The sequence below is a fragment of the Convolutriloba macropyga genome, chromosome 13 (assembly GCF_964194025.1).
Source record: "Convolutriloba macropyga chromosome 13, txConMacr16.3, whole genome shotgun sequence".
Lineage (NCBI taxonomy): Eukaryota > Metazoa > Xenacoelomorpha > Acoela > Convolutidae > Convolutriloba > Convolutriloba macropyga.
This window is the reverse complement of record NC_134480.1, coordinates 15,322,530-15,342,578: the sequence shown is the minus strand read 5'-3', so window position 1 is coordinate 15,342,578 and position 20,049 is coordinate 15,322,530. Positions and strand designations below refer to the sequence as shown.

At 33.8% G+C, this 20,049-nt stretch overlaps 1 protein-coding gene across 1 annotated transcript in view; it reads right to left on the bottom strand.

Annotated features, from left to right (window-relative positions):
- Positions 1-1,387: 1,387 nt before the first annotated feature.
- LOC142352177 (uncharacterized) overlaps positions 1,388-20,049 on the bottom strand; it is a 33,130-nt gene continuing 14,468 nt past the window's right edge. The window contains exons 3-6 of the mRNA XM_075404586.1: positions 4,035-4,177; positions 2,989-3,212; positions 2,652-2,738; positions 1,388-2,204 (exon numbers count right to left, since the gene is read on the bottom strand). Of these exons, the coding sequence (XP_075260701.1) occupies positions 1,482-2,204; positions 2,652-2,738; positions 2,989-3,212; positions 4,035-4,177 (1,177 nt within the window). The 3' untranslated portion in view covers positions 1,388-1,481. The remainder of the gene's footprint in view (positions 2,205-2,651; positions 2,739-2,988; positions 3,213-4,034; positions 4,178-20,049) is intronic.

Below are 20,049 nucleotides of genomic sequence, written 5' to 3'. Positions count from 1 at the left end.
GAACTGTGCACGTATTTTGGAACTCCTGCAAGCTACCTGCACGATATCTGAAGGTAACTGCAATTTCAATAGGTAAAATTACCTGCACTGTGCACGTATTTTGGAGCTCCTGCAAGCTACCTGCACGATATCTGAAGGTAACTTGAATTTCAATAGGTAAAATTACCTGAACTGCGCACGTATTTTGGAACGCCTGCAAGCTACCTGCACGATATCTGAAGGTAACTGCAATTTCAATAGATAAAATTACCTGAACTATGCACGTATTTTGGAACTCCTGCAAGCTACCTGCACGATATCTGAAGGTAACTTGAATTTCAATAGGTAAAATTACCTGAACTGTGCACGTATTTTGGAACTCCTGCAAGCTACCTGCACGATATCTGAAGGTAACTGCAATTTCAATAGGTAAAATTACCTGAACTGTGCACGTATTTTGGAGCTCCTGCAAGCTACCTGCACGATATCTGAAGGTAACCTGAATTTCAATAGGTAAAATTGCCTTAACTGTGCAGGTATTTTGGAGCTCCTGCAAGCTACCTGCACGATATCTGAAGGTAACTGCAATTTGAATAGGTAAAATTACCTGAACTATGCACGTGTTTTGGAGCTCCTGCAAGCTACCTGCACGATATCTGAACGTAACTGCAATTTCAATAGGTAAAATTACCTGAAAAATTCTTGCCGTCCTGCACAAATTACCTGCAATTAACCTGCACAGGACAAAATTTAAGTAAATTTTTCTGCACATTTTACCCTAATTTTTCAGGTATTTTACCTTTCGAGTAAGGATATTGAAGGGAAAATTACTTGTAAAATTGAGGTAAAACGTGCAGGTAAATTTACAATTGTAAACTGAGAGAGCAAAAAATCTTCAGTTTAAGTACTCCAATCTATCGGATTAAAAATCCTTATTCTCGACTGCTCTCCCCTCATATGCTTTTTTAGTAGCGCCGTTTAAACAAGGTTATTTGGAAGGCTGCTAAAACACTAGGGCGAAACACAGCCGATTCCAATCGCCCTTGTTTTCATATAATTTAAAAGAGCAGTTGTTAATTCTAAAAATTTATACTAAAAATAAAATGGAATTATTTCAATGGTAAACTAAAATAAAACGACGGGAATTTTTTTATACAGAAACCATCATTTTTCCTTCCGCCTCTTTCGAGAGTAACAAATTTACTTTGGTGAGCTTTTTTGGTCTATTTTTGAAAACAAATTTGCTTTTCGCCTCTTTTTTCGGCAAATTTTTTTTAACCAAATTGCAAGTACATTTTCATTTCCCAATTCTGCTAATTTCTACTGTAATTTTTCTAAAGATGGAGGCGCGAAGGCAGAAAGATAGCTAGTTCTGTTTACTATAGTTAACGCTATGTTAAGTTTGACGGAGAAAAAAAAACTATATATTGATATCAAAACGATTCCTGATGAGGGGCTTTGGCTGCTTATTCAAGGTCATTTATAAATTATTGCGTCATCAATCAGTCATCGTTTGCTTCTATAATAACTCCGGGTAGAACATTGTTGCCGTCTTTTGAGTTACGGAATCGTGGTAGTTGATACATCATTGCTCGACTGCTGGTCGGACTGGAATTTTGGAAATTATGTTCGTCCATTTGGTTATTATCTTCACTTAAATCGGGGGCACTTATAGCCGGGTAGTCGGAATGATAATTTAGCCCTGTGGTTGTTCGGTTTTGGAAGTCTCTAATTTTATCAAGATGTTTGCTTTCGGAATTACTGAAACTTAACGAAACGCGGTTTTCTTTAAGTTGTTTCACTTTTCCTTTTATTGCGTGGAAATAATTGTTGGTGATTATGATAATAGAAACTATGGATCCGATTAAAAGGATAACGCATTGCATGAACGAATAGTTCTTCACGTTGAAGAGAAAGTTTTCACAATCGGTGGGTGTTTGCATATTTGTGACGTAAAATTCCTGAAATGACGAGTTAGAACTTCGCTGTTCGTTTGATTGCTGGAACACACATTTAAGGTGATATTTTGAATTGTGTTCCGCCATTGGCGAGGTATAGTTGTTGTTGTTGTTGTTTATTGTTGATGTGTTGACAGGTTGGTCAAAGTCGATTGATTGGACTATAGGGTCTCGGAGGTCCATTAATGTGTTGAGGAAGGTAATAGAGAATATAGCAGCTGTTAGGGATACTGCACCAGCTGTTGCCACTGTTATTGAGAATGCGCTCTAAATAAGAACGGCAATCAGACTTCCTTAACATATTCTCTTCTCCTCTCAAAAAAAGTTCAGCTGATATTCAGGTAACAATACCTGAACCAGAAAAACTACCTGAACTTTTCAAGTGCATTTTCAGGACAGTTCAGGTAAAAGTTCAGCCATTGAAATGCCTGAAATTTTCAGATAAGTTTCAGGTAACATCAGGTGTAGTTCAGGTGGGAACAATTTGCCTGAACGATTCAGGTAAATTCGAATGTTTTTTTTTTCAGGTAAATTTACCTGAACTTTATTTAGAGTGTGGCACATTTTAGCAATTTCTTAAATTGCTTACAAATCTCCGTAAAGATCTTTTTTTGTACCAAAAAGATTAAAATTTGCATTAGTCAGAGTCTTCGATAAAGTGAGGGAGGAAGGGAGGGGAGGACGGGTTTTACGACTGTGTTGAATGCTACATACTTTTATAACTTGCATCATAAGTTGGCTGCAATCTGCCTTCCAATCACGACACTTAATTCCCATTCCCATCAGACCCGCCACAAACAGCTGAAACAATATATTCTTGCGCAACATTTGAATAGTTGATGATAGCAATACGCTTAATGGATCAACAATTGTTATTAAAAATGAAACAATTAAACTCAATTTGTTTTTTTTGTAGTATCGAGGAAAATAACCACGCTATTTAGATTTCCAGAACTCAACAACACCTAATGAGAGATGAGACATCTAACATTCTCACACGGGAAGCGTTAAAACCTATAAAACCATCATTTATGTTAAATTTTCTGCTTACTGGGACACCTGCCCAATGTGGTGTGTAGTATCTTTCAATACTCGGCGAGGTATGCATTGATATTGCAAATGTGACAGCCAGGATTCCGGCTAGTAATTGAAGTTCACTAAGCAGAACGGCCACTTGGCAGAAGTCGAAGCTCCTCTGAGGGCTGGATTCTTCGGGTCCTGAGGCGATGATAATTGTGGAGTCCTTTCGGTCACCGAGGAAGCTGTCCGCGTCATCTGTAACGACAAATTACCAAATCGTAAAATGAAACCAATGAATCGAAATTTGATGCACCTTGATAATAAGACGACCCATACGGTTATGAAATATATTGATGACTCTTACAAACTCTTTGCCAAGATCCTGATAGGCAAAAATTTTTTTGGAACAGAAAGACTTTTGAGAAGATATCTATTTATGTCATGGAATTTTCATGGCGCAGCTTGCTTTGATCTTTAATAAATGTTGAAAAATGTTGGCGAATAAAAATTAATCTTGGTTTTCTCTGAACAAATAAACAGAAAGTTGAAATTATTTGTTGTTCACATCAGGTTTCAACTTTGTTTGATAATAATTGCAAAAGATTTGATTGTTATCATACAGATTCGGAAGTTGAAAATTGCGATTGTAAAATGTTTCGATGACAATCAAACGAAATGCGAAATAGGGACATTCGTCTCACATTGCGATAAATTTTGTTTGTTTTCACTTCATATAGGTAGTCGTTTCTATATATTGTGCTTCGCATAGTCACTAAAAAGAACAATGCGACCCTGGCATCGTTCACTGTCCAGTCAAACACCGGAACACGTTTTATTATACAGCCAAATTCCAGGACACGTTTAATGGCTAGCCAAATTCGAGGACTGTTGGTTTAGTTCCATCCAAAGTCGAGGACAGCACTTAAAATCCAGACACATTCTTTTGATTCCAAAAATCTATCCAGGACCGTCTTTTCCTGCCTTATATAGGCCGAGTAATATATTTTAATAATTCCAGGTCTATACTAGGCTAGGGGGACTATAGATGGTCGGTTGCGATGCAGTTTTGATGCTTACCGGGGTCAGTTTGGTTAGAGCTGTATGTCTGGACAAACACGGGGAATTTAGTCACACTGTTGGCCTTGGAACCCAGAGCTATCAAACTGGGTCTGCTCTGGAATGAGGTTCGCACATTCAACACACCATCTGGTAACTGTCCGCTAAAATACAGGTCAAAACTACGAATAAAAATAGTATTTTCAAGGCTTTACTTTTCATAAAGATGATGCTCCCCTGCATAAATCAAAGATTGTCAGCGATTTATTCCAAAAGAAGTAGTGGGAGGTACTGAAATGGCGGCATTTAGTCGGCATCCGAACACATTTTAAAATTTATGACCGATTTCGAAGCAGAGATTACCGAATCAAAGAGAAGAAACTGTCCAAAATCGACGCTGATGTCGTTAGAAACTTTTGAAAATATGCTATAACTTGTGCGTAAAAAACATTTAACTAAATTTTTAAAAAGTTGTAGGCGTAGTGTCTTAATTGTTACTAGAAAACTGATTTTAATTCAAATTGTTGTTTCACTGGATGATTGTGGCGCTTTTTATTATTTCTTCACGTGTACGTAACCTTTTGATACCATAGCGTAGAATTTATTCAAAAGTTAGAAACATTTGTTGTCAAAAGGCTGAAAGATTCTATAAAAATATTACAATGCATTGTTTTATAACCCTATTCATGTATTCTTCAATTATTACGTAAAGAATGTTGGCATCGTTGTAGAATTGTAGACAGGAATTCTGGGCGGTGACGATCTGTGGTGAAGACAAACGTAGATATTTTTTTAATAATTCTACCTCAGTTCCAGCTATCAAATGGTATAACGTCATAATATTCACCGATAAATTATGTGAGATGTTTTTTAGCGCAAAAAAAATTTTCCTACAAAAAAAGATTCCCAAAATTTCCTGCATAATTTTCCAAAAATTGCTTGGCTCGGTTTAGAAAATGAAAGCACAGGCACTACTGAAAGTGTGCTTACCAAATGGTAACGCATCTGTGATGCATTTTGCTTCTCAATTGTTTTTTTTTGGTACAAAGATGCAATTTTTGTGCTTGTTTTCTAAGAAGCCAAAAGTGATACAAACGATAGGAAGCTAGGCTAATACAAATTATAAGAAAGAAGCCTGCTTAATTACGGCAAAATATGGATTTGGAGTTTCTAAATTGAGCGGCATAAAAATTTTGAATGTTAGCGATACTGACAAACAAAAAGCATATTCTAGTTAGTTCAATTTGTGTTTCAACGTGTTTCAACGGGGTGATAGCTTTCTTTCTGTTCTGTTAAGTTTTCCATTAAAAAAGGTTTATTTTTTTAGTTGTTTAGCCAAAAAAGATGAAACCTTTATCTGGTAAGATTCTTGTAAATGTCTTGTCAGATAACCGTTGCAACCTTGCGTCTTAGCAGGTAACCGTTATTTGCAAGACTCTTACATGATCTTAGCAGATAACCGTTTTTCGCAGAAATCTTGCAAGATCATAGCAGACAATCGTTCCAGTCTGTCTAGGGGTGTAGAACTTGCACGAACTAACGTTAAGATTCAAAAGACATCAAAATTAATCGTGAATGAGGTAAACACTTTCTATTCCGGACGACAAATAATTTTTTCTTATCGTTTAGATAATATGGGTTTGGACTTCATGGTCCTAAAGTGTATCAATTTTTGATAAATGATTTAAAAACAATATTTGGAGATAGTGAGAGCATCGCATATAAAATTGGTTGATAAATAAAAAAACAAATAAAAGCTTTCTAAAACAGTGAAGTGAAACACAACATTAAATTAAAATTGAACAAGGAGGTTTGGTAAAGTGTATTTGCACATAGTGCTCTGATCCCGCTCATCCCCATATTGACTTAATTATCTAGTAAAGGAGGAAGAGATACGAAACATTTAACAATTCGCATACTGCTCAAAAAAATGGTGTATGAGTAGAAAAATTGTTATAAACTCAAACAATCTATAAACCAAATAATGCTGCATTAGAGGTCCGATTATACGTGCCATTAATGAGACCAGGCAACAAGACAAACAGCACAAAAAAGCAACAAAAAACATTAATTAGGTGCAAAACTCAACATCTTTTTCCAAAATTTCTTAGTAACAAAGTTAAAATAACGCCAGGTAAAACCTAAACCAATTAATTAATTTATAATTTACAACATTGAACTGGATCTGTCTTTAATGGAGCCAGGTAACATTTTGACAATAAGAAGAACGAAAAGGGAAAAGTTGAAGCATTCATCTAAAATTTACTACTAAAAACAATTAACTTCAAAAGTCGTAAAAACCATCAACTTTCAATTAAAAAAACATTATTGATTAAATTTTATTTTTATGGGAAACCAAATGGAGCACTAGGTGGTAATTTAATCCATGCGAATACAAAATAACAAATACAGGCATGACTCAACGATTTAAATGCAATAGGAGTCTGGACTAAAAAATACGTAAATCCAACGTCCTGAAGCCATTTAAAGCATAAACTTAAAAGGAATAGAATTCACCAGTTAACTTGGACCTAATTTGAATATCTATAAGGCGGCTTTTGAAGGGGCAATCTGAGAAAATCAAAAAACCAAAAAAAATGACCAGTGTCTAAAATTCACAAGCTTTCAATGAAAATTCATGTTGCTCGAATCATCAGAGCATCGGTTAAAAATTAATGTTTGCTTTAAAAAAGAAGTTGAGAGCGGCCGTAATTGATGTACATAAAAACAAGTTCACAAAAGAAGAGGAAAATGTGAAGCGTGCAAAATCGTATCAGTGTGTTTGGAAAAATAAAATTCAAAGTTATAATAACCATTCTCTATCGATTGATAATTTTAAATGAGATCATTGTATCGCCAAAAGAAGCCACCGAGACCTGACATTATACAGAATTTGTCATAAGGCTATATTGAAATCATCAAAAACAGGCATGAATAAAAAAAATCAACTAATAATTCGGGAAAAAGCGTAGAAGCCATTAAAATTTTAAGCTTTTTAATGAAAACACTAGATACGTCCGATGGGGCTACATTTCAATGAGAGCGAGACTTGCTTGAAATTTATGCAACAAAACGTAAATGCACCAAAATAACCACAACCTTAGGAAAAGTGAGCGTAAATGTTTCATGGATTATTGAGTTTTGCCTTCATTTACTTTTCAATGTGTAGTTTTGAGTCAATCTCTTTAACTGAAAACTCAATTTGATGCATGAAAAGAAATAATTGAACCTATATAACTCTTTCAGTTGGAAACTATTGATTCCTAGGCCTTTAAATATTATTGTTTTCGAATATTATCATAAAAATTCTTTCAAAAAATTTTGTGATCTGTGATATTTGTTCATATTTTATAGTTTTGATATCTTTTCATATTATTACAAAAATGAAAGGTCTTATTGACCTTGAAGTGAAAGTCAAACAAACATATCAAAAAAATTTCAATGGATAGCTGATAGCTTTAATGTCTTCGACACATTATTTGCGCTCCTTTCTTTTGAACATCAGGTTTTGTAGTCAAACAATTATTCTAAATTTGTCAGGTACCGTTGGCGTCTTATTGAGTTATCTCTGAGACTGGTTATTACCGTCAATGAAACGTAATGGTTTTAATGTTTTTGATTTCACTTGTTTCCATAATGAGCGGAGTAATTTTGAACATGCCTTTGTTCTTCTTTTTGTCAACATCTAACTTAGCCTCATCAGTGGCAGGTCTCGTCTACTTTCTTGTAAAGCAAACTGTATCTCTTCTATTGGTTTTTTGTTTTAACTGATTTTTTTACAACTTCAACATAAAAATCCTGTAGGGGGTCAATACGTGTAGTGAATTCCAAAATAATGATTCCATCATAGTTCAGTTTGGGTCAAAATGGGAAAATTTTCAGATAAAAGAGCAATTTGCACTAAAATTTGGCAAACTGAATGGGCCCAAAAGAGCGCCAGCTTATAACTATCAACCTTTTCAACAGAAGTTCCCATAGTTGTGTTCAGATCCTGTAAATAATGAAGAAAACAAAATATATTATGCAAAAACCAATAAGTTACTAGTAGAAAAAGGTCACGTCCTGGGTCAAGGTTTTGTTGTAATAATGTAATAATTGCGGTGAATAGCGGTGAAGAAACTATTTTTCACTGCAGAGCAACCGCATCTTTTAGCGATTAAATCGTTGAATTTTTGTAGGACTTGCGGTTTTTAGAGGTCTTATTCTTAATTTCACCAAATTCGACGGAAATCTTTCAACGGAATTCATCGGAAAAAATAAACTGCCGTGTTCAAACCGCCGTACACGTGTTAAAACCTGTCACTTCGTTCAGGTCAACAATTTCTTATTTCTCTGCGCTATCTGTCACGACATCTATAATAGTTCTCGTGAAGTAAAATCTGATTCAATAAACGTTATGGGAAACAAATTTTTTTCAATTTTGTAAGTTTTTCACTTTGAGCGGTGTATTTTTTATTTTAGCCGGTGAAAAGACACTTAAGAGTTGAAAAAATCTCAGCTACCAACAGGAAGCTGCCGACAGCGCTACCTAAAAACCATGATTCTTGTGAAAGGTCACCGCAAAAAATTAACCGTGATTCTTATCTGTAAATTGACGAGAGATGAGCGCTTCCGCTCCTCCGATGAAAATATCTCACCGCTTCCGCCGATGAAAATATACTTTTTGTCTGGAGAAACTGCATGAATAATTCTCAACTTTCCTTACAAAGGGATTGCTGACTATGCGTTGGAGTTTTTTTGAATGACAATAGATGAAAATCTAACTTTTTACAGAGAAATTGAAAGAAAAGTTCTTGACGACTTAGACCTCATATACATAGGGGATCTCTAAATATGAGTATGAAATTATTTGAGTTTTCATCTCATTTGTCACAGAGGCTGTAACAAACGAAAATTTTGTGAATTAAAAACGCTGTTTTTGTTTAAAAAAATTTGAAGGGTATAAAGTTTTCAATTGGTCTTCTGGTTCTTTCAAAAATACATTTTAAAATAAAAAAGTATAGATTATTAATAAAGCGATCATTTAAAGACATTTGAAAAAAAACCTTTGCATCCGCTACTGCAGCTATCTGCGCTATTCAGTAAATTTTGCTCAACGGTTTCAACGCCTTCACCTCGAATCTTCCAACTTTTAAATAAAAAATTCGACTCGATAGAAAATTGTGCAAATTTACAGGTGAAACTTTTTACTGTTTGTAGTTTTCAGAAGTGAATTCTATTTACAGCGCTCTCAGCTCGTTCGCCAGTAATCCTACGTCTTTTTAGCAATATTTTCCGTGTTGAAGACGTTTGTCAAACTTAACGGTGAATGTTTGTAAGATTTGCGATTCTTAGCGGTGAATTATTTTTTCATCGCTCTCAACGCATTGAACGATATTTTACATTTTTTGCAATATTTTTTACGAAATTTTGTAAGATTTGCGATTCTTAGCGTTGAATTATATTATTCATCGCTACCAACGCATTGGACAAAATTTTTACAATTTTTGCAATATTTTCTGGGGTGAAGAAATTTAGTGAACTTAACAGAGAATTTTTATTGTAAGGTTTGAGATTCTTAGCGGTGATTTCTTCCACCGCATTCAATACAAAACATTGCAACTCTTTAATCTTTTCAACGCATTCACTGCAATTGATCCATTTCTAAGCCTTCGAAGAGTGTAAAGTCTTCAATTGGTCTGCTGGTTCTTTCAAATATACATCTTAAAATAAAAAAATGTAGAGTAGTAATAAGAAATCATTTTAAAAAAAACCTTGAATCCGCTACTGCACCTACCTGCGCTATTCAGCAAATTTTGCTCAACGCTTTCAACGCCTTCACCTCGAATCTTTCATATTTTAAATCAAAATATTGACTCGGTAGCAAATTGTGCAATTTTACCGGTGAAACTTTATACTGTTTGTAGTTTTTAGAAGTGAATTCTATTTACAGCGCTCTCAGCTTGTTCGCCGGTAATCCTACGTCTTTTTAGCAATATTTTCCGTGTTGAAGACGTTTGTTAAACTTAACGATGAATGGTTGTAAGATTTGCGATTCTTAGCGGTGAATTATTTTTTTCATCGCTCTCAACGCATTGGACCATATTTTACATTTTTCGCAATAATTTTTACGAAATTTTGTAAGATTTGAGATTCTTAGCGGTTAATTCTTTTTCTCCCACCGCATTCAACGCAAAAAATTCCATTTTCTTTCATCTTTTCACCGATTTCACTGCAATTGATCCATTTCTAAGCCTTCTTTAGCGTTGACGTCTCGACTCGGGGTAAAATAAAACTAAATTGTTTTGACTAAAGTTAGAAAATCTAACTTTTTCTAGAGAAATAGCATGAAAAGTTCTTGACAATTTAGTCCTCATATACATAGGGTATCTCTTAATTTGAGTCTGAATTTATTTGAGTTTTCATCTCATTTGACACAAATGCTGTAAAAAAATAAAATTTCGTGAGTTAAATACGCTGTTTCGCATAAAAAAATCGAAGAGTATAAAGTCTTAAATTGGTCTGCTGGTTCTTTCAAATATACATTTTAAAATAAAAAGGTGTAGAGTAGTAATAAGAAATCAATTAAAGAAAGTATTTTAAAAAAACCCTTGCATCCGCTACTGCAGCTACCTGCGCTTTTCAGTAATATTTGCTCAACGCTTTCAACGCCTTCACCTCGAATCTTTCATCTTTTGAATAAAAAATTCGACTCGATAGAAAATTGTGCAAATTTACAGGTGAAACTTTTTACTGTTTGTAGTTTTTAGAAGTGAATTCTATTTACAGTGCTCTCAGCTAGTTCGCCGGTAATCCTATGTCTTTTTAGCAATATTTTCCGTGTTGAAGACGTTTGTTAAACTTAACAATGAATGTTTGTAAGATTTGCGATTCTTAGCGGTGAATTATTTTTTTTTCATTGCTTTCAACGCATTGGACGATATTTTACATTTTTTGCAATAATTTTTACGAAATTTTGTAAGATTTGAGATTCTTAGCGGTGAATTCTTTTTCTCCCACCGCATTCAACGCAAAAAAATTCATTTTTTAAAAATCTTTTCACCGCATTCACTGCAATTGATCCATTTCTAAGCCTTCTTTAGCGTTGACGTCTCAACTCGGGGTAAAATAAAACTAAATTGTTTCGACTAAAATTAGAAAATCTAACTTTTTCTAGAGAAATAGCATGAGAAGTTCTTGACAATTAAGTCCTCGTATACATAGGGGATCTCCTAAGATGAGTCTGAATTTATTTGAGTTTTCATTTAAAGACATTTGAAAAAAAACCTTTGCATCCGCTACTGCAGCTATCTGCGCTATTCAGTAAATTTTGCTCAACGGTTTCAACGCCTTCACCTCGAATCTTCCAACTTTTAAATAAAAAATTCGACTCGATAGAAAATTGTGCAAATTTACAGGTGAAACTTTTTACTGTTTGTAGTTTTCAGAAGTGAATTCTATTTACAGCGCTCTCAGCTCGTTCGCCAGTAATCCTACGTCTTTTTAGCAATATTTTCCGTGTTGAAGACGTTTGTCAAACTTAACGGTGAATGTTTGTAAGATTTGCGATTCTTAGCGGTGAATTATTTTTTCATCGCTCTCAACGCATTGAACGATATTTTACATTTTTTGCAATATTTTTTACGAAATTTTGTAAGATTTGCGATTCTTAGCGTTGAATTATATTATTCATCGCTACCAACGCATTGGACAAAATTTTTACAATTTTTGCAATATTTTCTGGGGTGAAGAAATTTAGTGAACTTAACAGAGAATTTTTATTGTAAGGTTTGAGATTCTTAGCGGTGATTTCTTCCACCGCATTCAATACAAAACATTGCAACTCTTTAATCTTTTCAACGCATTCACTGCAATTGATCCATTTCTAAGCCTTCGAAGAGTGTAAAGTCTTCAATTGGTCTGCTGGTTCTTTCAAATATACATCTTAAAATAAAAAAATGTAGAGTAGTAATAAGAAATTATTTTAAAAAAAACCTTGAATCCGCTACTGCACCTACCTGCGCTATTCAGTAAATTTTGCTCAACGCTTTCAACGCCTTCACCTCGAATCTTTCATATTTTAAATCAAAATATTGACTCGGTAGCAAATTGTGCAATTTTACCGGTGAAACTTTATACTGTTTGTAGTTTTTAGAAGTGAATTCTATTTACAGCGCTCTCAGCTTGTTCGCCGGTAATCCTACGTCTTTTTAGCAATATTTTCCGTGTTGAAGACGTTTGTTAAACTTAACGATGAATGGTTGTAAGATTTGCGATTCTTAGCGGTGAATTATTTTTTTCATCGCTCTCAACGCATTGGACCATATTTTACATTTTTCGCAATAATTTTTACGAAATTTTGTAAGATTTGAGATTCTTAGCGGTTAATTCTTTTTCTCCCACCGCATTCAACGCAAAAAATTTCATTTTCTTTCATCTTTTCACCGATTTCACTGCAATTGATCCATTTCTAAGCCTTCTTTAGCGTTGACGTCTCGACTCGGGGTAAAATAAAACTAAATTGTTTTGACTAAAGTTAGAAAATCTAACTTTTTCTAGAGAAATAGCATGAAAAGTTCTTGACAATTTAGTCCTCATATACATAGGGTATCTCTTAATATGAGTCTGAATTTATTTGAGTTTTCATCTCATTTGACACAAATGCTGTAAAAAAATAAAATTTCGTGAGTTAAATACGCTGTTTCGCATAAAAAAATCGAAGAGTATAAAGTCTTAAATTGGTCTGCTGGTTCTTTCAAATATACATTTTAAAATAAAAAGGTGTAGAGTAGTAATAAGAAATCAATTAAAGAAAGTATTTTAAAAAAACCCTTGCATCCGCTACTGCAGCTACCTGCGCTTTTCAGTAATATTTGCTCAACGCTTTCAACGCCTTCACCTCGAATCTTTCATCTTTTGAATAAAAAATTCGACTCGATAGAAAATTGTGCAAATTTACAGGTGAAACTTTTTACTGTTTGTAGTTTTTAGAAGTGAATTCTATTTACAGTGCTCTCAGCTTGTTCGCCGGTAATCCTACGTCTTTTTAGCAATATTTTCCGTGTTGAAGACGTTTGTTAAACTTAACGATGAATGTTTGTAAGATTTGCGATTCTTAGCGGTGAATTATTTTTTTTCATCGCTTTCAACGCATTGGACGATATTTTACATTTTTTGCAATATTTTTTACGAAATTTTGTAAGATTTGAGATTCTTAGCGGTGAATTCTTTTTCTCCCACCGCATTCAACACAAAAAATTTCATTTTTTAAAAATCTTTTCACCGCATTCACTGCAATTGATCCATTTCTAAGCCTTCTTTAGCGTTGACGTCTCAACTCGGGGTAAAATAAAACTAAATTGTTTCGACTAAAATTAGAAAATCTAACTTTTTCTAGAGAAATAGCATGAGAAGTTCTTGACAATTAAGTCCTCGTATACATAGGGGATCTCCTAATATGAGTCTGAATTTATTTGAGTTTTCATCTCATTTGACACAAATGCTGTAAAAAGATAAAATTTCGTGAGTTAAATACGCTGTTTCACATAAAAAACTCGAAGAGTATAAAGTCTTCAATTGGTCTGCTGGTTCTTTCAAATATACATTTTAAAATAAAAAGGTATAGAGTAGTAATAAGAAATCAATTAAAGAAAATATTTTAAAAAAACCCTTGCATCCGCTACTGCAGCTACCTGCGCTTTTCAGTAATATTTGCTCAACGCTTTCAACGCCTTCACCTCGAATCTTTCATCTTTTAAATAAAAAATTCGACTCGATAGAAAATTGTGCAAATTTACAGGTGAAACTTTTTATTGTTTTTAGTTTTTATAAGTGAATTCTATTTACAGTGCTCTCAGCTTGTTCGCCGGTAATCCTACGTCTTTTTAGCAATATTTTCCTTGTTGAAGACGTTTGTTAAACTTAACGATGAATGTTTGTAAGATTTGCGATTCTTAGCGGTGAATTATTTTTTTCATCGCTCTCAACGCATTAGACCATATTTTACATTTTTCGCAATATTTTTTACGAAATTTTGTAAGATTTGAGATTCTTAGCGGTTAATTCTTTTTCTCCCACCGCATTCAACGCAAAAAATTTCAATTTCTTTCATCTTTTCACCGCATTCACTGCAATTGATCCATTTCTAAGCCTTCTTTAGCGTTGACGTCTCGACTTGGGGTAAAATAAAACTAAATTGTTTCGACTAAAGTTAGAAAATCTAACTTTTTCTAGAGAAATAGCATGAGAAGTTCTTGACAATTTAGTCCTCATATACATAGGGGATCTCTTAATATGAGTCTGAATTTATTTGAGTTTTCATCTCATTTGACACAAAGGCTGTAACAAAATAAAATTTCGTGAGTTATATACGCTGTTTCGCTTAAAAAAATTCGAAGAGTGTAAAGTCTTCAATTGGTCTGCTGGTTCTTTCAAATATACATCTTAAAATAAAAAAATGTAGAGTAGTAATAAGAAATCATTTTAAAAAAACCCTTGAATCCCCTACTGCACCTACCTGCGCTATTCAGTAAATTTTGCTCAACGCTTTCAACGCCTTCACCTCGAATCTTTCATATTTTAAATCAAAATATTGACTCGGTAGCAAATTGTGCAATTTTACCGGTGAAACTTTATACTGTTTGTAGTTTTTAGAAGTGAATTCTATTTACAGCGCTCTCAGCTTGTTCGCCGGTAATCCTACGTCTTTTTAGCAATATTTTCCGTGTTGAAGACGTTTGTTAAACTTAACGATGAATGGTTGTAAGATTTGCGATTCTTAGCGGTGAATTATTTTTTTCATCGCTCTCAACGCATTAGACCATATTTTACATTTTTCGCAATATTTTTTACGAAATTTTGTAAGATTTGAGATTCTTAGCGGTTAATTCTTTTTCTCCCACCGCATTCAACGCAAAAAATTTCAATTTCTTTCATCTTTTCACCGCATTCACTGCAATTGATCCATTTCTAAGCCTTCTTTAGCGTTGACGTCTCGACTTGGGGTAAAATAAAACTAAATTGTTTCGACTAAATTTAGAAAATCTAACTTTTTCTAGAGAAATAGCATGAAAAGTTCTTGACAATTTAGTCCTCATATACATAGGGTATCTCTTAATATGAGTCTGAATTTATTTGAGTTTTCATCTCATTTGACACAAATGCTGTAAAAAAATAAAATTTCGTGAGTTAAATACGCTGTTTTGCATTAAAAAAAATCGAAGAGTATAAAGTCTTAAATTGGTCTGCTGGTTCTTCCAAATATACATTTTAAAAAAAAAAGGTGTAGCGTAGTAATAAGAAATCAATTAAAGAAAATATTTTTAAAAAACCCTTGCATCCGCTACTGCAGCTACCTGCGCTTTTCAGTAATATTTGCTCAACGCTTTCAACGCCTTCACCTCGAATCTTTCATCTTTTAAATAAAAAATTCGACTCGATAGAAAATTGTGCAAATTTACAGGTGAAACTTTTTACTGTTTGTAGTTTTTAGAAGTGAATTCTATTTACAGCGCTCTCAGCTCGTTCGCCGGTAATCCTACGTCTTTTTAGCAATATTTTCCGTGTTGAAGACGTTTGTCAAACTTAACGATGAATGTTTGTAAGATTTGCGATTCTTAAGGGCGAATTATTTTTTTCATCGCTCTCAACGCATTGGACGATATTTTTACATTATTTGCAATATTTTCTGCGAAATTTTGTAAGATTTGAGATTCTTAGCGGTGAATTCTTTTTCTCCCACCGCATTCAACGCAAAAAATTTCATTTTTTAAAAATCTTTTCACCGCATTCACTGCAATTGATCCATTTCTAAGCCTTCTTTAGCGTTGACGTCTCGACTTGGGGTAAAATAAAACTAAATTGTTTTGACTAAAGTTAGAAAATCTAACTTTTTCTAGAGAAATAGCATGAAAAGTTCTTGACAATTTAGTCCTCATATACATAGGGTATCTCTTAATATGAGTCTGAATTTATTTGAGTTTTCATCTCATTTGACACAAATGCTGTAAAAAAATAAAAGTTCGTGAGTTAAATACGCTGTTTCGCATAAAAAAAATCGAAGAGTATAAAGTCTTAAATTGGTCTACTGGTTCTTCCAAATATACATTTTAAAATAAAAAGGTGTAGAGTAGTAATAAGAAATCAATTAAAGAAAATATTTTTAAAAAACCCTTGCATCCGCTACTGCAGCTACCTGCGCTTTTCAGTAATATTTGCTCAACGCTTTCAACGCCTTCACCTCGAATCTTTCATCTTTTAAATAAAAAATTCGACTCGATAGAAAATTGTGCAAATTTACAGGTGAAACATTTTACTGTTTGTAGTTTTTAGAAGTGAATTCTATTTACAGTGCTCTCAGCTTGTTCGCCGGTAATCCTACGTCTTTTTAGCAATATTTTCCGTGTTGAAGACGTTTGTCAAACTTAACGATGAATGTTTGTAAGATTTGCGATTCTTAAGGGTGAATTATTTTTTTCATCGCTCTCAACGCATTGGACGATATTTTTACATTTTTTGCAATATTTTCTACGAAATTTTGTAAGATTTGAGATTCTTAGCGGTGAATTCTTTTTCTCCCACCGCATTCAACGCAAAAAATTTCAATTTTTAAAAATCTTTTCACCGCATTCACTGCAATTGATCCATTTCTAAGCCTTCTTTAGCGTTGACGTCTCGACTCGGGGTAAAATAAAACTAAATTGTTTCGACTAAAATTAGAAAATCTAACTTTTTCTAGAGAAATAGCATGAGAAGTTCTTGACAATTTAGTCCTCATATACATAGGGGATCTCGTAATATGAGTCTGAATTTATTTGAATTTTCATCTCATTTGACACAAAGGCTGTAACAAAATAAAGTTTCGTGAGTTAAATACGCTGTTTCGCTTAAAAAAATTCGAAGAGTATAAAGTCTTCAATTGGTCTGCTGGTTCTTTCAAATATACATTTTAAAATAAAAAGGTATAGAGTAGTAATAAGAAATCAATTAAAGAAAATATTTAAAAAAAACCCTTGCATCCGCTACTGCAGCTACCTGCGCTTTTCAGTAATATTTGCTCAACGCTTTCAACGCCTTCAACTCGAATCTTTCATCTTTTAAATAAAAAATTCGAATCGATAGAAAATTGTGCAAATTTACAGGTGAAACTTTTTACTGTTTGTAGTTTTTAGAAGTGAATTCTATTTACAGTGCTCTCAGCTTGTTCGCCGGTAATCCTACGTCTTTTTAGCAATATTTTCCGTGTTGAAGACGTTTGTTAAACTTAACGATGAATGTTTGTAAGATTTGCGATTCTTAGCGGTGAATTATTTTTTTCATCGCTCTCAACGCATTAGACCATATTTTACATTTTTCGCAATATTTTTTACGAAATTTTGTAAGATTTGAGATTCTTAGCGGTTAATTCTTTTTCTCCCACCGCATTCAACGCAAAAAATTTCCTCTTTCTTTCATCTTTTCACCGCATTCACTGCAATTGATCCATTTCTAAGCCTTCTTTAGCGTTGACGTCTCGACTCGGGGTAAAATAAAACTAAATTGTTTCGACTAAAATTAAAAAATCTAACTTTTTCTAGAGAAATAGCATGAGAAGTTCTTGACAATTTAGTCCTCATATACATAGGGGATCTCGTAATATGAGTCTGAATTTATTTGAATTTTCATCTCATTTGACACAAAGGCTGTAACAAAATAAAGTTTCGTGAGTTAAATACGCTGTTTCGCTTAAAAAAATTCGAAGAGTATAAAGTCTTCAATTGGTGTGCTGGTTCTTTCAAATATACATTTTAAAATAAAAAGGTGTAGAGTAGTAATAAGAAATCACTTGAAGAAAATAATTTAAAAAACCCTTGCATCCGCTTCTGCAGCTACCTGCGCTATTCAGTAAATTTTGCTCAACGATTTCAACGCCTTCACCTCGAATCTTTCATATTTTAAATCAAAAATTTGACTCGATAGAAAATTGTGCAAATTTACAGGTGAAACTTTTTACTGTTTGTAGTTTTTAGAAGTGAATTCTATTTACAGCGCTCTCAGCTCGTTCGCCGGTAATCCTACGTCTTTTTAGCAATATTTTCCGTGTTGAAGACGTTTGTCAAACTTAACGATGAATGTTTGTAAGATTTGCGATTCTTAAGGGTGAATTATTTTTTTCATCGCTCTCAACGCATTGGACGATATTTTTTTACATTTTTTGCAATATTTTCTACGAAATTTTGTAAGATTTGAGATTCTTAGCGGTGAATTCTTTTTCTCCCACCGCATTCAACGCAAAAAATTTCATTTTTTAAAATCTTTTCACCGCATTCACCGCAATTTGATACATTTTTAAGCCTAGCGTTGACACCTCAACTCGGGGTAAAATAAACATAAATTGTTTCGAAAAATTGTGAGTGGTCCGAAAACCTTTGCCCCTAATTCTTTTTATTTTCAACATTACTTCAATTTTATATATTTCAAGTTTACAATCCTCGTTGAATTCATATAACTAAATTTGATTTCTCCTGTCGTTTGAGGCCAAACCTTTGAGGCCTGTGGTTTGAGGCCTGCTTCTACCATTATACATGAAACTTATGAAACCTCACTTAACTGTGACAGTAATCGCCGGTTTAAACCAAGCCTTTCTAAACTAATATAAAACAATCGCGCTAGCTGAAACCGTGACACGCATGACATTAAACACTTGAAAATCTGAGCTCAAAAATCTCTCAAGTTCGGGTATACACGTAAGAAAACACAAGACAAAAAATATGCATAGAAAGACACGAATTATCAAAAATTCGTCGTTTTCTAATAACTTTTAGGAGCAATTAACAATTATTCTGAAAAATATTTAAGAAGTAATCACTGAAATTAAAAAATTCAAGCAGTTTACAGCTTTTTTTAGACTGTACATAGGGTGAAACCAGAAAATTCTTTCACCTGAAGCAGACGCTGAGTTTGGGCGCTAGAAGGTAGGGGTGGGTGGAATGTGGGTGATTTGGGCTATTATCGCGACTGGTGGCGTGGAAGGAGGAGGCGGAATTACGGAAAAATCCACCTCCACCAGCCACACCTCCACCGGGCGCAGAAGATGGCGAATCCAGAACAAGCCCAGACTGGTTGTGATGTTTGTGGTCGACGTTTAACAGACTCATAGTGATAAGTAACCAATAACCAACTAATGATTCTAATTAACCAATTATATGTAACTGGTAACTAATTGATGTAATCTATGTAATTAAAACAAAATATTTGTCGTTGGCGTTATAAATACATAAACATGAGTCATGGTAAATTGAAAATCAGCTTTAAAAAATTAGGAAAAAATGACAAGAACTGATATAATGGTTAAGCGCAATTTTGAGTCAATAACGTTCAAAAGGCAATTTTATTGTTGAGGCGAGAGTTAATTTTAAAATAAAATAATGGAAATTCATCCAATGTTAACGGATACAAATCACTGTCAAAACTCATCAAAAAATGCTTAAATTTACTTGAAAAAGTATATGACGAAATAAGCTTAATTAATAAAAAATGGAAGTAAAATTAACAAATAACTGAAACGAATTTTTTGACCGTTTCCTACACTAATATTTCACGCTGCTTTGAGAACATTCACGAATAAACAAGTATTACATATAACAGCAAAATGTTTACCATTAACAAGCGGCTATCATGACTGTTTTGATTAAACGTGGGCGATTTGGTGACAAGTGTGATACTCTATCGAAAGGTGAGGCAGGTTTACCCAGGTAGACAGGTAATCAGACTGGCAAAAATGGGACAAGAAAGCCCAATTGCCACTACAAGCATGAACAAATGCAGCCCAATAAAAAGAAGTAAAACTAAATTCCCTCAAAACTCAGTTTGTCTAGCCCGAAATTGCGGCTACTACTGTTTGCGGTGCCGTAATTATGGCATTAGAAAGGATTTCAGACCCACATACAAATACGGGAATTTTTGGAATTCGGGACCCTATCCGCATTACAAATACGTACATGCTAAATATGGAAAGAGAATGCGAAAATTACGTTTTCTTTAAAGCTATGCGCCTTCGCAATAAAAGTCTCGACTAATT